At 40.5% G+C, this 13009-nt stretch overlaps 1 protein-coding gene across 2 annotated transcripts in view; it reads right to left on the reverse strand.

The window, feature by feature from the left end:
• Positions 1–752: 752 nt before the first annotated feature.
• The window catches only part of INTS7 (integrator complex subunit 7), a 96601-nt gene continuing 84344 nt past the window's right edge, over positions 753–13009 (reverse strand). Inside the window, exons 18-21 of one of the 2 annotated variants that reach the window (XR_008999395.1) lie at positions 8581–8679; positions 7147–7332; positions 1882–4014; positions 758–1133 (exon numbers count right to left, since the gene is read on the reverse strand). Coding sequence is in view for 1 of the 2 variants with exons in the window: in XM_057507995.1 (XP_057363978.1) it covers positions 3733–4014; positions 7147–7332; positions 8581–8679 (567 nt within the window). In the remaining variant the exon portion in view is untranslated. Of the gene's footprint in view, positions 4015–7146; positions 7333–8580; positions 8680–13009 lie in introns of both variants that reach the window. The other variant, XM_057507995.1, reaches the window with a different exon arrangement.

The following is a 13009-nucleotide window of genomic DNA, read 5'->3' on the forward strand; positions in this document are numbered from 1 at the left end:
AAGTTGGTAAGTGAGAGAGAAGCCTTATTGTTTGAAAAAGTTAGCTTTTTACTTCTTTGCATATTTATGCCCTGTAGCTTCTATGCCCAGCATTTGTCTTGAGGTATCTTTACCACTTGGAAGAATTATGATACTCGGTAAATTTGATATGAGGCACGAATTCTATTTAAGGGTTGTAATTAGGAAGGACGAAGAAAAGCTATAGAAGTAGCAGGCAGCAGAAAACATGGGAAGATTATTTCTTTGACATATCTTCTTGTAGAGTAACTTCAGCATGTATAGGTTTTAAGCTACTACTTAAATTGCGCACATACTTTAACATAATAGGAGTATAGTTACATAACCAAAGCATACCTGTAATTACCAGCCATCTCCAGTGAAACCAAGAAAACCAGTTAGGCACCTTAGGCATTTGTGAAAACTTATCTATGATATGGTGGATATTGTCCAACTGAACTTGAACAGTCTGAGAGAAATCAGATAAATTAAAACAACCCATTCCTGGGGAATGTTCACATCCCTTATGTTCTTTTAACAGTAAATAGTCTGTAGTTGTAAGATTTTGGAGCGCTACAATTTGCACTTCTCCTAATTCTTGATTGAGTTCCAACAGTATAGATCCAGTCAAATTTGTTGTTTTACTGTATGCACAGGCCAGCTTAGATATCTCCTTCCTCATTCCCATGGCAAGTCCAGGAACTGGTGGGATGAGTGCATCTACAGCTGTAGCAGTGCGTGGATCTTTGTTGGGGTTTTTTGATGATCATCTTCTGGCATGAGTCTTCCAGAGAGTGCAGATGTTGGAAGTTCTTTTTCTTATCGTATCTTTAGTTCATTTTCGGGGTAGCCAAATTAGGCTTTGATCCTCTGTAGAAACACAAACAGACCCTTTGCCTACACTTTTATATGCCCTTTATACTCTTGTGTAGAACTCACTGGAGGTTACCACACAGGAACTGCCCCCCCTTTTTTTTTTGGTATCACTGATCTACACTTACATGACGAATATTATGTTTACTAGGCTCTCCCCTATATGTGTACTGTTTATCCTCGTGACCACATGGCTGATAGGGAGCTGTGGCTCACTGCCCTGCCCGGCATCATAAGAGAGACATGGATCACATATGGCTAGCCTGGGAAATGATTCAAATTCAAAATTTGAAGTATGGTATCTAGAGTGGGTATCGCTTTCACACCATCGGAAAGTCAAAAAATTGTTAGGTCGAACCATCCTAATTGAAGACTATCTGTCACTTAATCCTCACAACTACCTCATGAAGCACTATTATGCTTCCTGGTTTTAGGAATAAGGAAACTGAGGCCCAGAGCGATTAAGCAGCTTGTCCTAGGTCACAAAGTTAGAGTGAGGAATTGGACCTGGACAGTGTGGCTTGAGGCTGTGCTTTTAGCCACGAGGTTACCACAAAGTAAGTCACTACACATTGAGAAAAATTTGCCATCTTCCTAAGATCAATCAGCCAGTGCCCTTTATTACTCATGTCTAAATTCAGGGAACATGCTCACTTCATAATCAGTATGTCTATCTTTTCTGTATCTTCCCTTGAGTATTTTTTTTCATTCATTAGTGTAGTGATGAAATTATAAAGTTTCCTCCCACCTCAAATAATTGTTTAACAGTCCAGGTCAAAAACTCAGCAGATATTACACTAAATATACAGCAGAGTTCCAATCTTGGATCTAATGGACAAACTGAGGTAAAACAGCCTTTTTTGCCTCACAGAATTCATACAACTACTGGATTTGTTTTTAGGCTCTACAGCACACAGTTTATAGCTATAGCTACTAATATAACTAAGTCTTTCTTTTAAGAACATGAAATTTGGGAAGGTCTCAAAGGGAACTGGTGAATTGGCGGCTTACCGTGTTTGTTTTTCTGGAGAATTCTGCCTTGAAATAGTTCCAGAAACCTGATGTAAAATTTTATTCTGAAAATAGCCACTAAATTAAAAAAAACTTTTTTTCTCCCAATTTAAGAAACTTTTTTTTTTGGTCTTTTATTCTTTGTCACCTGATAACAAAACTCAGTCTTATTACAGACAAGGAAACAGAAATTTACAGAGATGAAGTGACTTGCCCCAGCTCACAGAACAAACTCATCATCAGAGCCAAAGGTGGAACCCAGACTCTCTTGATTCCACCCTTTCCACACCTGGTAAAAGGACAAGGGGTCCTGCCACACCACCTGGCAATTCTTCCTGAGGCTCATGCTCCCAGATGTTGCACCATGGTGCACATCATGCACTGGGGACAACTGGGCTGCATTTAAAGCGATGTCATCCACAGCGGACCTTGTATATTTATACAAGTTTTATGACAGTGTTCTGGCGGTTGGCAGTAGACTGTGTTGTGCTGGGACAAAAGCTCATGGAGTCAAGTGATCTTAGAGGGATGTGAGTTGCCAATGATTTCTCACCTTTAGAGGCCACATGATCAGAAAGAAACAACTCATTTTTTCCCTTACACTCTATCCCTTCTTTGAGCCAATGTCAACTTTAAAGAGAAAAAGGCAACACACAAACAAAAAAACTGAGAGATTTATTTAAAAAGGCAACTTCCCAGGAATGTGCCCTGTTGTATCGTACAGGAGCAGCTTCTAACCCCATGTCATCAGTATTGGCAACCATATGATCCCTGATGTTTAGAAATCATGATCCCAAAGCACTGAATGATCCCAAGTCAAGAAAGAACACTTATGTTATACCTAGTATACTGTGTTAAGACAAGAATGTATATTACTATTAAATTTTATAACTGTTTTCAACCAGTATTGAAATAGAAAAAAGGGGTTTCTGCCTAACCAGAAAACTTCTATTCCCTGAGAATCCCAACTAACTGAGGTTGTGTGATAAAGAGAAAGTTTTTTCAAGGCAATCAAATCTAGCATGAACGTAACTTGCCAAGAAGAAACCAAGCAGAGGAAAAGCTTTGCCCTTTAACTTAAAACACTAATAAGGTATTAAATGTGATTTTTTTTCACTTTTAGAAACAATATACAAGGTATACTACACATAATCACACACATATTAGAAAAAACAAATTACACATCTCCAGTCTTTGTAATTGTTAGCTGCTTTTGGGTCAATTAAATACTAAAACAGTAAGACTGCTTTAGCACAGAAGAGAGAGGTAAGTATCTCTTGAAATACTAGAGCAGTATTAAAAAAACAGAGCAGAATATTTTAATTCTGCTAGACTTCATACTCTCATAATCCAGAAGACTGGCTATTTCAGGGGACACTCTCAAGTCCATCTATGGGAGGACTTAGCTTCTACAACCACAGGTAAACTCCGCACCTACTGGTCAGAACCTCCCAACACCTACTCAGAATCAGAGGTCTGTGCCGGGCAGCAGGTGATGTATTCTGGGAGAGAAGCAAGTCATATTTACTAATTCAGTGTTCCCCACCATGACTTCTTGAAAGAAAAAGGAAAGGCTCCACAGCAGAAAAACCAATAAGACAATGAAAATGGTAAATATGAGATAAAAGACTTGGCCTAAGAAGAAACGAAGAAGAATCTTTCTGGCTAGGAACCCAATCATTTCTCAAACTCAACTTGAAAAAAAATTTTTCCCCCCAGAATATTACATTATACAGACCAATGAATAAATGGACTCCACATGATAACTTTCATGTCTCAATCCATACGCAAAAGCAAATTATTTTTGCCCATGTGATCAACCTGCGAAGTCGTCGCACACTCATCATGTGGCTAAAACCGTGAGTAGGCGTTTCGTTGCTGCTGTAAAGGCTGCTGGGCCTGCTGCTGCTGTAGGCGCATTTGCTGGGAATAAGGGTCTTCCAGGGATTTAACAAATATGGTAGTTCTGGGACCAGTCTTCCAGACGATACCATTGGCATCTTTCACTGACGATTCCACTGTAATGTTGTGCGTTCCAAGAATGGCAAAGTTCAACAGGAATTGGGTGCTGAAGTAATCATTATGAGGTTCGACTCTCTGCTCCATCTCATTGGTCATATTGTCGAGTGGTATCTGGAATGAAACGAATGTTAACAATAGCTAACATTCACAGTGCTTACTGTGAGCTAGGCCCTGGACTACATGCTTATTTTAATCCTTGCAACAACCAAGAAGTTTTAGGTACCGGTATTATCCTTGCTTTATAGATGAGGAGACTGAAGCAGGGAGATAAAGTAATTTCTCCAAGGTCACACAGCTAACGAGTGGTGGAGGTGGCTTCTGAACCTGGGCAGGCCAACTCCAGAGCCCACACTCCTGTTCTCTAAGGAATACTGCTGCTTCACTATGAGCAGAATGAGGCCCCAGAGCTTTTTTTGACTCTTTTGAAGAAAGACTCTTTCATGCTGGCCTTTCTTCCTTGTGAAGGAGGTTCTGGACATGCCACCCCATGCAAATGCACGAAGGACTCTCTGACCTCCCCATTTTTACCTAAAACAGGCCATAAAATCTCCCATGAGAGAAGTGCCCTCTCTGTACCAAGAGGAGAACAACCTTATCACCAGAGACAGGGCTGATGTTGCAAGGACCTGTAGAAATTTAGCTTATAAAATAATCCTTATCTCCTCCTAGCCTCCCCTGCTCCTATGTATCCCCCAGTCACTTCCCCACAGTTTATTGCCCCAGCAGTAAATTTATCTTAGTTCTTATTTCTTTACAAATTTGTTTGTCTTATTTTTTCACAAATTTCTCATTTCTTTGCCTAAAAGTCATATAAGCTTTCTGCACTGGTCACTTCTTTGGGTCTGCATTTTCCTGTGAAGACTCCCATGTACATGCAAAATTCTAATAATAAAACATGCATGCTTTTCTCCTGTTAATCTGCCTAATGTCAGTTTAATCTCAGGCTCAGCTGGAGACCCTAAAACAGTAAAAGAGGAATTTTCTTCCCTACACTTGCTTACCAGACCCACTTATAATTCCCACTGTTCTTTAGTCTGTGAAAAGATATTCTGAAGGGACAGGGTGTAACCACCTATTTCAGAAAGTTTAAAATCTAAGAGAGTGAAAAAGAATGTGCCACTAAGGAAATATAAATTAGGTTTTTTTCCTCCTAGCTAGTCTAGTTTTCTATTACTCACGCAATGCAGTGATTCCTCCCTCCTTTAATAAATTAACTTTAGAAGTTGTACATTGCTCGCTTATTAATCAATATCGTGCTCAGATTGACAAGATGACATACAGATTTATGGGCTTGTTCATTTATTTAGCCAGACACTCATGCCTTTGTCCTCCAAAGAACAGAGTTACACCTGCTGGTTTCCCTCAGATGTACCCAAGATAAAGTGTGTCAGGCAAATGCATAAAGGTCATTTTAATGAATACTGGACTGATTGCTCTTTAATTACATATGTGTTTCTGTTGTATAATTAATTATAAAAACATGCCCAAAGCTTTGTGCCTCAATGACCAGTTATCTTGAGGTCAGTTTTCCAGAGACATTTATTTACCTATAACATTAGTGAAATGAGGTCATCAGCCAATTCAAGATCTTAGAATTGTTTATAGATTCTTTTTTTGTTGTTTGTTTGCAGGTTCAACTTTTGAGGAGTTTTCATTTCTCTAAAGAATATGCCTACTAAACAAGAACTTCCTTAAAAGGACCAGAGATGGGCAGCCTGATTGCCTGGATGGATGTCTATTTTAAGCTGAAAACTCCCTGCATGCAAATTACAAAGCCATCAGATACTACACTGCTTATTATATTAGCTTTCTAACTCTAATCAAGGTCTCTCAAGAGGTAAGTCATCGAGCAGAAGACCAGTACTTTTTGTTTTGATTTTTCCTTTTCTTAACATTAAAAATCATTATATAGAAGGAACAAAGAGAATCATGGTTACTATTCTTCAAGTTCAAGGTGGAGAGAGTTGCAGAAAGGGATAAGTTAACTATGCAAATTCTCATTATCATCTTCGGGAAAACAGAGATCACCCAAACATTAACAGTTGTACTCTAAATATAGTAAATGATTTTTTTTCATCATTCACCCAATATTTGCTACGTAAGGCTACATAAGGCGCCATGCTTTGTGTCATAGAAGTCAAGAGAAAGGAACAGAAGAGAATGAGGGCTGCACTTTATCAGAGTGGGTAGAGAGCCAGAGAGAGAAAGTTCCTGAAGTAAAGAAGGTAATGATGTTAGCTTAAACTAGACCTTCCCTTGGCCTTTTAGCCTAAAACCACCAAAGAGAATTTAAAAATTTTTTTTAAATATCTTTACTGATTCTCCTTTCCTTGCTATGGACCTCATTTGGGCACAACCTATTTGGGCATTTGAGCAACTCTGTTCATACAACTGTACACTTGCTCCCTTTATCCATTTACTAGGAAAAAACCACCAAGGAACTGGAAAGAGATGTCTAAAGAAAGAAAGGTACATTCTACATGTGGAACATTGGTATTTCACAGAGCCAGCCTCAGACTCTTAGCTTTGGCTAACAAAGTAAGCATGATTTTGGTTAACCTGTCATGATCTCTCAAAGCAGCAAATTCTTAGGGTTATACACTTAAGGAAAGATTTTATCTGACCATTGTACATCAATGCTATAAATCCTTTTGGGGGACAATGCTAAAACTTACCTGAAATAGGGAAAAATGGATGTGAGCTTTTGGGGAATAGCAGGGTCAGGGAGACACTTACTCCCCTCTCCTGATGATTCCTTCCACGTGGACGGAACTTTCATTAGGTAACAGTACTGCTCTCCGGGGAGAAGGTGAATCCTACTGATTGGTAAGCTTTGGGATGGCATCCAGGCATGGGAAGCTGAGCACCTTCTCTTTCCCTTCTTTGAACACCAGGGTACAGCTCCCTGCCATCAGTCTTACCAGGGTGAGGCTCTTGTGTTTTGGCTGAGGTTGGCTGGGAAAATTCAATTCAGGGGTGCCAGGCACCTGAACTCGGGTTCCCCACAGCCCTAACAGTAATAACTCCTATTTTGGTCTCTGCCTGCCTGGATGCTTTGTCTACCGGCTGGCTCAGGCAGTAAGAGAAGTGCTGTTGATCAGCCCCCTCAAACCCAGTACTGCTTTTATCTTATGGCCCTATCTGATCCCTTGGGAGGTATAAATGCAACCTGCTTAACCATGAAAGCTTCTACTAATGAGTTGATAAAATCTGCATCACAGCTCTGCCTGGTTTCTAAATTACCTTGTAGTCTTGTCCGGATTTACTCTGTAGTGTGGAAGAAACATTCAAACAGACAGACTGAATTTTGCGAAAGAGTCCTGGTTTAGATCCATGCTGAACCACTCCCTCTACCTTCAGCGCCAGCTGCTGGTTATTCTGGACAGCGATGGGCTCTGCAGGGTTCCGGGGGGATGGTGACAGAGCAAGCTGGAACACCAACATTAAAATAAATGCTAACAACTAAGAACAAGCTTCCTTCCAACAAACATGTCTATGCTAATTGCTGCTTATCAGCTGAAATGTTATACACACACACCCCACTAATGACCTGACTGCCGAGACAGACAGACATACCTTTAAAGTCAAGGGTTCTTTATCCCTAATGCTTCCTTTCCAACACCACTGTGTTTTACCCCCAAACCCCAGTTCTGTTAGAGAAGGGCACTTGGATAATGGACCTATGCCGAGAAGGAAATACACTGCATAGATTTTCATGTCTAGCTGTTGTCTCTTTGATCTCAGGTAATTTTAGACAGACTAAATTCAAATGTTTATGAACTTGAAACTCAGCCTGGTATCAGTCAATTTCTACAAATGAACCAAATGAGATTTTAAGTTCTCATTAGTTTTTCTTTGAAAAATAAATAAAAATCCCAAATACACTTCAATTACAGAAGGCTCAAATCTTGCTATGTGAAAAGATGGAAGAATTGGGATCTTTCTGATAATGTTGAGCCAATGAACTAATCAACCCTGGAGCTATCCCACCTTAGGACTTTCTACTTAGATAATCAGTTTTCCTTATTACTCAGGTCACTATGAAATGGAATGCTCTGTTATTTGCATCAAAAGCATTCCAATGGGTGCAAAAGTGCACTTGAAGACATTTATTGACATGGATAATCTGGGATATCTCTTAAAAATGACAATTTTCCCCCTTTCCCAGCAATTCAGTTCTTTGAATCAAAAATAGCTTTTGAATTGTGAGTGGTTTAACTATTTAAAAATACTAACTCTACTAATTTGCTAGCTCCCCAAAGCTTGTTATTCAAAGACAAAAGTGTTTTGGAGGTAGGTCTGGTTGTTTTATGAGGTCTGACTTATTCTATGTTGGGCCTAGATAGGCTGATCAGACACGGACTCAGCTTAAGACCCTTGTAGGCAACTATGATGAAAACACTCAATTTACTCTTGGAGACAAGGAACAGCCCCAGGTTCCGAACTGTCTGTCTCACTGCATTTGGCACTGACAGGTAAGAAGGGAAAGGACTTAACTCCCAAATCCCATTCCCTTCACCAAACTACTCAATTAAGGGGAGGAAAGGCTTATAACTAAAGGGTAGATGTTTTATCAAAACTGAAGGAAGACCCTGAGGCAGAGCTATTTCCCACCTAATCTTCAGAAGGTAATTGGGTTTTTAATCTCTATTAACCTCAGTATTCTTCCTATATTACCTTGATACTTGTAGACTGTAGTTTCTGGAAAAAATATCTCTGAAATGAAAGAGGAACTTTCAGCAAAGAAATGATGGCATTGCAGAGGCATGCTGTATGCTGGGGGAAAAAAAAGAAACTAAATCAAATGAAAATAAACTTCCAAGTTTTATCAACAAATGGAAATTTCTGGAAGAAGTTAAACTACAAATGCTCATATGATTATTACAAAAGTACACCAATCATGAAATAGGCATTAAGACTGAGGAACTGTGTACATCTGCCAAATCACCCACGTCAAAGAATACAATTATTGGTTTTTACTTTAAAGTATATTCAGTAAAGAGCAAATAACAGAGAAAATCCACATGCCTTACAGCCAAGCAATATATACATTTTGAGCTTAGAGCTACTAGATATATTATTATGTAATTATTTTAGGTACCAAAATGCAGGGTAGCTATCATATTGGCAAGGTATGATCGAGAGTACACATAAAGAAGCCCAGAGCATTATTATCGTCACCAGATCCCATGTGGAATCCTGACTTTGAGTTGCCTCATTCTTTAATCCCATCTCCACTCGGTGGCTTTCTGTGCACACGGCCATGGGTTTCCAGAGAGTGAGCAATGGTGGACTTAACTGGAATTCAGATAAAGGATGACTGTATAGTCCAGATCTACGGAATTCTAAAACTTTAATGAAATATCTTATTTAAAAAATCAATTTCACAAATTTAACTGAGTTCTCCAAATCCCGGGGTAACTGCAGAGAAACAGAACCACTATGGTGAATCCTTTGTTTCTTAGTGAGAAAGAGGTCCAGAATTTAAGAGTTCAAAGATACTTTACTTACGTATTTTAAACCATCGATTGACATACAAAGAGCTACAGATATTTAATGTATACAGCTTGATGAGTTTGGAGGTAAGTATTTACTCATGACACCATCAAAGATATTTTAAAAATCACTTAGTCTAATCCTCAATTTTGCAGATGATATAGGTCACCCAGACCAGTAATGGAACAGACTAGAACCTAGGTTACCCGACTTAGTTCAGTGATTTTGTTCTATTTTACCACCAATGATCTGAAACTTAATAGAAAAAGAAAATTAGAACACCATCAGATCACATAACTTTGGATGACCCAGAACCGATTCTGCTTGTCTACCATCCCCTGTTCAGTCTACTCCCCGCTCAGCGGCCCCCAAAGCACCCTAAAGCACCAACCACTCCACTATATAGTATGCTGTCTGCTCTTTTAAGTTCCTGCTTCCAAGCAGGGTGCTACCTAGTTGCCTATACTGTAAACATTTTTTTAAAATTTGGGCATTAAGGATAAAAGCCAGAAAAAATCCACTGATTGCTGAACACTATGTGCCCATAGACTCATAATACAAATGCCAGGTCTCTTATTTGAGATAACCACAACACAGATTTAAAGACTTTGGGTCTATTTCTTCAGGTTTAACGGCTAAAACAGCACTATTCACCTTCCCGCAACAGAGAATCTGGGAAGTGTTTGCAGGGACATCCTACTTATGCTGGAACCTTCAATGCCACAATGGTGTTCAAGGAGATAAACACCTTTAAAGGATGGATTTAAAGAACCCCAAGTGATTTCAGGCTGTTCCCAGGCAAAAAGGCATCATTATTCCTTTTAAAAGAATGGATGCAGATTTTACAGGTCCCCTCTGGACAAGCGTGAACTGCTTCCAAGGCCATGAGCCCTGCAGGCATGCCTCCGCAAGTATGCCAGCAGATGACCATTAAGGTTGCAGTCTGGAGATGGAAAATCCCATCACGGTCAGTAAACCAACAGGAGGACTAGGACGACGCTCTCTTTATTGTCAAATCCAATACATTTCAGCCATTGTATTTTTTGCCATTTCTATGGCAAAAAGGGTTCCTGTCTCACTTTTTCTCATTCTCATCCTTTCCTTCTTCATCTTCTTCCCTAAATTCTCTTTGTTCTTTAAATGTTGGAGCTCCCTTTCCTCATTTTCTCTTCTCAGTTCCTCGTAGGCAATTTTCTTTACTCCTGTGACTTTAAGGACCTCTATGCTCATGATGCCCTATGCGCATTCCAGTCCATCTCCTTCCAGTTCCAGACCTATCAATCCAACTGCCTACAAGACAGCCGCATGTTTAAAAACGAAACCTTCACGTTCTTCCACGTTCCTCTATATTCTCGGTCTCATGTGTGCTCAGAGTACCTAAGCTAGAAACCTGGAGGTCATGTCTCCATCCTCTCACATCTAATTAAAAAAAAAAAATCAAGTCTTGAAATTATTACTCCCAAATATCTTTCTTATGTCTCTGCTCTTCTTATTCCTTCTGCCATTATATTATTTTGGCCCTTGTGTTGGATTACTACAAAAGACTTAAACCACTCTTCTTTATCCTCTAATTTTATGCCCTCCAAGCAATTACCTGTTCTGCTTCTGTGTAACAATAATGTACAGTCTTAACCATAACTTAACCACTTCTCTCTCCCACCCATTTAAAATTCCTAAAAAGTACCCCAGCGCCTACAGGATAAAGTCCAAACTCTTTAACACTGTGTTCAAAGCCTTGTCACCCGGCCTCTGCCTAGCTCTCTGGCCTCAGCTCTTCAGTCCTTAGCCTGCATATTATGCTGCAGCAATGACGAACTGGTCCACAAGACACCGTGTATTTCTGCCTCTGCCTGAAATTCCCTACGCCTTTCCTCATCTGCTTGGAAAGCTCACATGCAGAGCTATTGCCTCTCTGACTCGCACCCTCACCCCATTTTCCCTCTCCTTGGACACGAACTCCTTTCTCTTTGTGCTGTGCTTCTTCCCTGCAGCAAGAGCTCCAGCGCTGCATGTGTATTGTGTTTGTAAGTTCTTTCTTCTCGTCAGACTATGAACAACTTGAGGGAAGAGCCTCTGTTTTGTCATTTTTCTATTCCTAGGATCCAATAAATACTTGTTGAACTGAACTTGGGACTCCAAGTATCAAATCTATGAAATACAACTGGAAAGGAGAAAAGCGGAATTAACATTTATTAACCACTCCTTATGTGCCAGGCCTGGCACCGTGCTAGGCAACAGGCATTATTCAATTTGAACTTTGCAGTAACCCTATGAGGTAGATACTTTTCACATGTTAAAGAAAAGGATGTTAAGTAATTTGTCTAAAATAAGAGACCTGCTGAGTGGCAGAGGCAGAATTTGAACCTAGTGCTCTTTTTTTTCTGTACTCTGCCTCCTACAGCGCAGAACCTTCCATTCTCTCTCCCTTATATTCAGTGGATTCAACACCATCAACCTCTAGTTTCTATTTGGCATCTACTTAATTTCTTAGAAGCTTAGAGGGATATGAAGGTAATTTAATGGTTCACATAGCAGTGTGTATTTCTTTCAAAAGTAATCATTACAATCTCCCCTAGCAACCAATCTCAGTATCAAACAGCTACTTGTATCAATTCAATTTAGCACATATGTATTGATGATCTTACGTAGAAAGCAGTGTCAACTAAAGGATCTGTCCTTAGAAATCTAATCTAACTCCTTAACACCACATCCTGCCAGCTTCTACAACACCTGATAAAGGGTGAGAGTACAGAATGAGAAGAGCAGGAGTCAGAGAGAGCTGCAGGGAATACCGGCACCTATCTGTGGGCAAGGCAAGAGAAACCCTCCTCCAAGGTGTAAGTTCACAGATGGGGTGTTGGGGACTGAATGTGTGTCTCCCCCAGATTCCTACGTTGAAGCCCTAGCTCCCAATGTGTTGGTATATGGAGGTGGGGCCTTGGTACTGGGAGGGCGTCAGGTTGAAATGAGGTCAGAGGATGGGACCTTATGGGATCAGCATCCTTACAAGAAGAGGAAGAAGACCCAGAGCTCTTTCTCTCCCACGTGTGAGGGAGGACTCAGTGAGAAAGCAGCAGACTGCAAGCCAGCAGGAGGGTCCTCACCATGAACTAAATTGCTGGCTCCTCGATCCTGGACTTTCCAGCCCCCACAACTATGAGAAGAAATGGCTGTTGTTTAAGGCACCTAGTCTTGAGATATTTTGTCATAGGAGCCTGAGCCAACTCAGATGCTGGGGAATGGCCAGAAAGGGAGGTGAAACTCTGGGTCACAGTGAGTCAGTCTGTCCTGTGACTGGGAAATCAGGGAGAAGACTGAATAAAGGGCAAGGGTTCAAGACTGCCAAAGGCAGCAGAGATTCAGACAGGCCACAGGTGGACAAGCGTGCCGAGAGGCATCAACTGCACCACCCGGCAGGAACTGCATTACTGCCCACCAATAAACCCAGTTCTTGGTTGCAACTGGCCAGTGGTTCTCACCCGTGGCGGTATGACAGAATCACCTGGGCCTGTGTGAAAATACTAAGGCCTGGGCCTCAACTGCAGAGATTCAGAGTAAATTGGTCTGGGGTGGGGCCTGGATATTGATGTATTTTTCAAAAAGTTCTCAA

This window comes from Manis pentadactyla, chromosome 9 (genome assembly GCF_030020395.1).
Source record: "Manis pentadactyla isolate mManPen7 chromosome 9, mManPen7.hap1, whole genome shotgun sequence".
NCBI classification, from domain to species: domain Eukaryota; kingdom Metazoa; phylum Chordata; class Mammalia; order Pholidota; family Manidae; genus Manis; species Manis pentadactyla.